At 41.6% G+C, this 7,388-nt stretch overlaps 1 protein-coding gene across 1 annotated transcript in view; it reads left to right on the top strand.

The window, feature by feature from the left end:
* VWF (von Willebrand factor) overlaps window positions 1-7,388 on the top strand; it is a 197,875-nt gene that overhangs the window by 7,420 nt on the left and 183,067 nt on the right. The window contains exons 3-4 of the mRNA XM_023741484.1: window positions 4,770-4,872; window positions 5,162-5,370. Coding sequence (XP_023597252.1) covers window positions 4,770-4,872; window positions 5,162-5,370 — 312 coding nt within the window. The remainder of the gene's footprint in view (window positions 1-4,769; window positions 4,873-5,161; window positions 5,371-7,388) is intronic.

The raw sequence follows: 7,388 nt of genomic DNA, 5'->3' as shown, positions 1-7,388 counted from the left end.
GAAGATCAAAGACCACAGCCTTCAGTATGGATTACACCTCAACATAAAGAAAACAAAAATCCTCACAACCGGACCAATAAGCAACATCGTGATTAATGGAGAAAAGATTGAAGTTGTCAAGGATTTCATTTTACTTGGATCCACAGTCAACACCCATGCAAGCAGCAGTCAAGAAATCAAAAGACACATTACACTGGGCAAATCTGCTGCAAAATACCTCTTTAAAGTGTTGAAAAGCAAAGATGTCACCTTGAAGACTAAAGTGCGTCTGACCCAAGCCATGGTGTTTTCAGTCGCCTCATATGCATGTGAAAGCCGGACAATGAACAAGGAAGACCGAAGAAGAATTGATGCTTTTGAATTGTGGTGTTGGCAAAGAATATTGAATATACCATGGACTGCCAAAAGAATGAACAAATCTGTTGGAAGAAGTACAACCAGAATGCTCCTTAGAAGCAAGGATGGGGAGAGTACATCTCACATAGTTTGGACATGTTATCAGGAGGGATCAATCCCTGGAGAAGGACTTCATGCTTGGTAAAGTAGAGGGTGAGCGAAAAAGAGGAAGACCCTCAAGGAGATGGACTGACACAGTGGCTGCAACAATGGGTCAAGCACAACAAGATTGTGAGGATGGCGCAGGACTGGGCAGTGTTTCGTTCTGTTGAACATAGGGTCGCTATGAGTCGGAACTGGCTCGACAGCACCTAACAGCAACAACAACAAGCATTTAAAAAAATTAAATGGAATAGAATAGAAAATATCAAAGTACATGGCACGTGGTAAGGGTAAGTGTTGTTATGTGACATGTATGTGTATGTGTGTTGGATCATGAAGTAAAATGTGTTTTTAACTCTGAATTCTGGGCCAAAAAGTCTGAAAGCTACTAGTTTAGATGATCTCCAAGATCCTTTCAGCTGCCACAGTATGTTTCCCCTCACCAGGGCACACTTTCAAAACTCCCTTTGCTCCCCCTTGTGTTGGGTGTAGACTGACTGCTCTTACAGCCCCCCTCTGCCCTCCTGGGTCAGGAGTCCCACAGGCTCCTGGGAGTGTGCAGCTCAGTCCCCATCAACCCTCACAATCTCAGCCCTCTCCTGCCCTACCTCTGGCCCTGTTGCTGTTATTAGGTGCCGTCAAGTCAATTTCAACTCATAAGGACCCCATATGACAAAATAGAACTGCCCTGTGGGGTTTTCTTGGATATAATCTTTATGGGAGCAGATTGCCAGGTCTGGACATGCAACATTTTCCTGAAGAACAATTCAGATAATTACTGACTTACCCTAAAACATAGCTCTAGTCTGACCTTTGGAGTTTCTGTTGACAAAACTGCACATAGATAATTCTTTAAAAGTGCACATTGTCCAAGGCAAAATGTTCTTTGCCAATTAAGCTGGACTATTGTTTGAAGCCCTGGTGGTGTACTGGTTCAGAGCTACAGCTGTAACCAAAAGGTTGGCAGTTCAAATCCTCCTTGGAAACTCTATCGGGCAGTTACACTCTGTCCTATAGGGTCGCTATGAGTTGGAATTGACTCAGTGGCTACGGGCTTGGTTTTGGTTTTATTGTTTGACTTGTGCCTGGTTGCTAATCGAAAGGCTAGAGGTTCGAATCTACCAGAGGCTCCATGGGAGAAAAGACCTGGTGATCTGCTCCTGTAAAGATTACAGCCTAGGAAATCCTATGGGACGGTTCTACTCTGTCATATAGAGACACTAAGAGTTGGAATTGACTCGACAGCACACAACAACAAGAATGTTGTTTGATTTAGACTTTTAGGAGATCAGTTCTCTCAAGGCTCAAAGCTTAAAGCTCATTTCAGGGCGTAGCTTGGGTGTGTCACCTCACCCTCTGTGGAATCCATTCCTTAGGACTGTACATCTTTGAAGGTCTTGAAGAACTATCGATCTGTAGCTGCAGGCCAGTGACTGACCCCGAGGTGCCTTGTTGCATCTAAAGTGTTTCTACCCACGCTTCTGCTTCAAACTTGCTGGTGGACTTGTTCTCGTTAGCCCTTTCTGAATCCTCGGGAGAGACAGTGTCTGTAAGAAGGAGAGGTGTACTGGGATTCCTTTCCTGTTTCTAGGAGGGAGAGACCTTTGGCTGAGAAGTGAGATACTGGTCCAGTTACTCAGGGAAGCAAGGGCAGAACCACCTGTTCCACTGCCCTGTCAGATTGGGGGTGAGGAGGGAGTATCACACTGATGATGAGAGGGTTCTGTGGTCATAAGGGATCAGAGACTCAGACCTCTGGGCTGGTTTGTACATCCCCCTCTGCAGACAGGGGCACCTCCTGTTCTCTCCGTATCCAGTGAGGAGGTTATGAATGGGTTGTGCACTGTTGCATAGGCTCACCCCAAGCTGATGTGTGGTGTTCAGGGTGTTAGTCTCAGGAGAGACTGAGGAAAGGATTTGGGCTTGGGCCCATGTGAATACCCAGGGGCCAGAGTGCTCCTGAGAGGGATTGTAAACCAGAGATTGCTGCCAAGCTGTCCCATTTGTTTGTTTGTTTGCTTTTTAACATTTTACTATGGAAATTTTCAAATGTACAGAAAAATGGAAAGTTTATAAGAGTGAACACCCATACACCCTACACAGCTTCTATCATTAAGGTTTTGCTAAATTTATCCTATCCATTATCTATCCAGTTCTGTTTGCTTTTCTTTGGCTAATTTCTCGCTCTCAGAAACTATGCTCAACATTTAAACACTGGCTTGCTGCAAAAACTGTTCTGGTCAAAATGCAGAGCGAGCAAGACCCGCCAGCTCAAACAGGAGAAAAACTCTTTGACTTGGTTGGTGACTCCTTTTCTCCTGGTCTGCAGCTCTGTGGAATGTGGTTTGCAGGCTGTGAGTGGTCTCGGATCCCTTCCTGGAGGTCTCTGAGCTGCTAATGGTGTATCATTTAAGACTCTATTCTTAGAACGGGCTCCTTATTTACATGTGACAGCCCTCACTCAAATCTCACCAGAAGCAAGTATGGTTTCTGGCTCATCCTGATTGGTTGGAAGTTTTTGTGTGTTTGAGTGCACGTGTATCTATGTGTGATCAGACCCCTACTGAGGAACTCCTCCTCCCAGACCTCTGCTCTGTGAGGTCTGAGTGAGTGAGGAGACCCCTTCCTTGCTCTCTTTACTGGTGGCCTTGGCCATGACAGCACCGCTTCAAGTCAATGAGCCTTCCCAAGTTTCCTGGACTTAGCTCACAGACCTCCTTGTCCCCTCTTTTGCTGAGGAGCTGAAGCCCACACTTCCCTGTCCCTCCTAGCAGAAGACACATTTCTGCATTCCCAAGGCTAACCTTTCAACCTGGGTTCTATGCTCCATCATTTGACCCTTTTTCTCTAACATCTTCCATCTCTCTGTCTTTACTGGTTGCTCTTCATCTTCCCTATTTCTATCAATTTCTTAGTCTCCAAGTCTTGGAGACTCAGTCTCTATATTGTTCCTTGTAGTCCCTTCATTTCCTACAGTTCTCTTTGAATACTGAGGGCCCAGCACAAATGCCAGTTCTTAGTGACTAGCTGTGAAATTGTTAGGTCTTGTTAGCGCTGTAGAAAATGTGTTTCTTGCCTGTTCTCCTCCTCCATGCCAACTGCCATCACCCTCATCTTGATGTTTACCCTTCACAACCAGACCATTATCGGAGACTCTAACTCGTGGCGATCTTATGTATAACAGAATGAAACACTGCCTGGTCTGAGCCATCTTCATGTAATCACTGGTATGTTTGAATCCATTGTTGTGACTATTGTGTAGTGCGTACCAACCTATTCTGCTGTGATCCATAAGGCTTTCATTGGAAAACTTTAAATTTTTGGAAGTAGATCTCCAAGTCTTCCTAGCTTGTCTTAGTGTGGAAGCTCTGCGGAAACCTATCCAGCATAGATGACTCTGCTAGTATGTGAAATACCAGTGGCATAGCTTCCAGCATCAGAACAATATGCAAGCCACCACAATATGACAAACTGACAAACGGGTGGTGGTCTAATGGCAATATCGATCATTTATTGAGTCCTTATTGAGTTCCATGCACTGTGTGCAATATCCCTAAACTCCCAGAGATTCAAATTCAGTACCCTAAGGCAGGATTCATGAATTTCCATCTTAAACAAACAGCCCTGAGTTCTGATTTGGGTTATCTTAAGATCACATTTTAAATAACTCTATCCTAGAGTACTTCTTGAGGAACCTGGTGGTGCAGTGGTTAAGTGCTTGGCTGCTAACCAAAAGGTTGGTGGTTCAAACCCACCCAGCGGCTCCACTGGAGAAAGACCTGGCAATCTGCTCCCATAAAGATTACAGCCAAGAAAACCCCATGGGGCAGTTCTACTCTGTCACATGGGGTCACCGTGAGTCGAAACCTAACAACAACAACAAAATACCTGTTACCAGTAACTCTTACTGTTGCTTTTATTTGCTGCCTTACAATGTATTCAATTGCTGCAAGCCTGTCTTATCTTTATACTTAGATTGTAAACTCCCAGAGGGAAGATGTCATGCTTTTACATAATTCTTTTGTGAAATGTAAGGGCCCGCCAGAGGGCTATATACCCAGAAGGCACTCAATAAATATTTTTAGATGATGGAAGGATGAGTGAGTAAATGAGATTTTTAGGGAGATTTTTGTTGCCCATTTATTAAGCTTTTTGGGGGAGTTTTCTGCTGAGATAAAATTATAGAGATAATGATTATGAATAAATAAATAATAGTGACAATTATTATTATTTTTTAAATAATCACCACTACTGACTTTTTTCTCTTTCAGGAGACTTCCAAAACGGCAAGAGAGTGAGCCTCTCCGTGTATCTCGGGGAATTTTTTGACATTCATGTGTTTGTCAATGGTACTGTGATGCAGGGGGAACAAAGGTAAGTCAGAAGCCCAGACTGTCTGAATTAGAAAGAACCCTGGGGGTCCCCTTGCACATCCCCCTCATTTTTCAGATAAAGGAGCTGGGGCTCAGAGAGGAAGTAAATGTACCCAGAGAAAGTGAGTAGCCAGGTTGGGTGAGAACCAGTCTCCTGTTACTGGTCTTGACCATCAGCCATGTTCCACCGTAACCTGAACCCTGTAGCCTGGAACTGGGGTTGGAGGGTGGGAGGACATCCAGAAAATCTATGAGAAGCCCACTTCCTGAGTGAATCCTTTCTCCTGCAGTGTCTCCATGCCCTATGCATCTTATGGGCTGTATCTGGAAACTGAAGCTGGGTACTACAAGCTGTCCAGTGAGACCTATGGCTTTGTGGCCAGGATCGATGGCAGTGGCAACTTCCAAATCCTGCTGTCAGACAGATACTTCGACAAGACTTGTGGGCTGTGTGGCAACTTCAATAGGTTTGCTGAAGATGACTTTGTGACCCAAGAAGGTAAGCATCTCTGAGATACCATTTTCCTAAAGCGTGGTTATACTTGTTACTTCCCTGCTCCTAAACTTTCACTAACATTCCTCCCCTGGCATTTGAACCTCCCATGACCTCATCTCAATTTATCTTGCCAACCTTATCTTTTAGCATTCACTTCATTGCCTTAACTTTTGGTCAAACCAGATCTTGGAGCTACTCAAGCCTAACTTTGTTCACCTTTGAAATTCCCCATAGCAACTTACACATGGTAGATGGTTAGTAAATGCTTGATGGTTTGAACAGACCCTCTGTAGCCCACTACAATGGAATGGATGAAATCTATAGAAAGTGGTCCTTAACTATCTCCAAAGAGACCAGTTTATATGTGTGTGTTGATAAGTAATAGAAGATAAAATGAATAATTTGAAAATCACTATTAATATTTAATCCTTTTTTGATAATTTTAGTCACATAAACATTTAATTAGTGATGTTCCCTTGCAAAAACCGGACATTTGAATGTAAAATAGCCTTCTTCCTCATGACCCAGCTACCCTCTAATTAAAAGTTATGTTAAAATTTTCCACAGTGGTAGTGAATGTGTCAATTTCTTCATGTTCTAGTAAGTTTTGCTTTGTATATTTGAACCTTTGTTATTAGATGCATATGATTTTGGAAATGTTGACTCTTTCTGATGAATTATTCCTTTTATGTAACGACTATCATAATTTTTAGTAATGCTTTTTGCCTTAAAATCTGTCTAATATTAATATAGGTCTTCCACCTTTCTTTTGAGTAGTGTTTGCCTGATAAAGCTTTTTCCATACTTTCAACATTTCTGTGAAGTTTTGTTTTAGATGTGTCCCATGAAACAGCACATAGCTGGATTTGATTGTTTTTTTAAGTCAGATTAATTGGTATAGTTTACAAACATTAAAATTTACCTTTTTAGGGTATAGTTCTATGAGTTTTCATAAAAGTATAGAGTCATGTAACCACCACCGCAATCAAATTATAAAAGAGTTTCATCAGCCCCCAAATTCCTCCTGTCTCTTTGTAGTCAACACTTACCCCGACTCCTAGCCGATAGTAGCCGCTGATCTTTTTTCTGTCCTTATAGCTTTGCCTTTCCAAAATTCTTATAAATGTAATCATACAGTAACTAGCTGTTTGAGTCTGGTTTCTTTCACTTAGCATAACCCATTTGAGATTCATCTGTTATTGCATGTATCAATACTTCATTCCTATTTACTGCTGAAGAGTTCCACAGTTTGTTTATCCATTCGCACTTGGTTGGCCCCAGTTTTTTTGCAATTATGAATAAAGCTGTTATAAACATTCATGTATAGATTTCTGTGTAGACATATTAATTTCTCTGGGTAATTATCAAGGAGTGGGATTGCTGGGTTGTATGTTTACATCGGCAAGTGTATGTTTAACTTTGTAAGAAACTTGCTTTCCAAAGTGGCTGCCCCATTTTCCATTTCAACCAGCAATTTATGAAACTTCCAGTTGCTCTGCATCCTCATCAGCCATTGGTATTGTCATTTTTTAAAATTTTAGCGATTTTATAGGTATGCAGTTGTATCTATTATATCTTAATACCAGTATTTTAATCTACCCAGGTATTTTCTGCCTTCTCATTGGAAAGTTTTGCCTCTTTTCATTTATTTTACATTAAATGTGCTGTTGATATGTTTGGATTTATATTTATCATTGTATTTTGTGCTTTCTACTATGACTGCTTTTTCTATGCTTTACTGCCCTTATCTGCACCCCACCCCTATTGTTCTCCTTTCATTCGGACTAAGTGAGTTTCTTTATCCTTCAATTGACATGAAAATTTTACATTCTATTTGTATTTTTATTGTTTTCTCTTAAAATTTTAAACTGCATTCTTGACTTAACAAAGTCTAAGTTTTCTACCCTCCTCCCAGTACAAAGGCTATTTCAGTCATTGGTTATCATCTTAAATTACATTCTTGCCCTTATTTTTTGTTTAAATACTGCTAAATTCGGCATTATTGTTGTTGTTATTATTAC

This window comes from Trichechus manatus, unplaced genomic scaffold, assembly GCF_000243295.1.
Source record: "Trichechus manatus latirostris isolate Lorelei unplaced genomic scaffold, TriManLat1.0 scaffold00182, whole genome shotgun sequence".
Lineage (NCBI taxonomy): Eukaryota > Metazoa > Chordata > Mammalia > Sirenia > Trichechidae > Trichechus > Trichechus manatus.
This window is presented reverse-complemented; position numbering and strand designations above follow the sequence as displayed.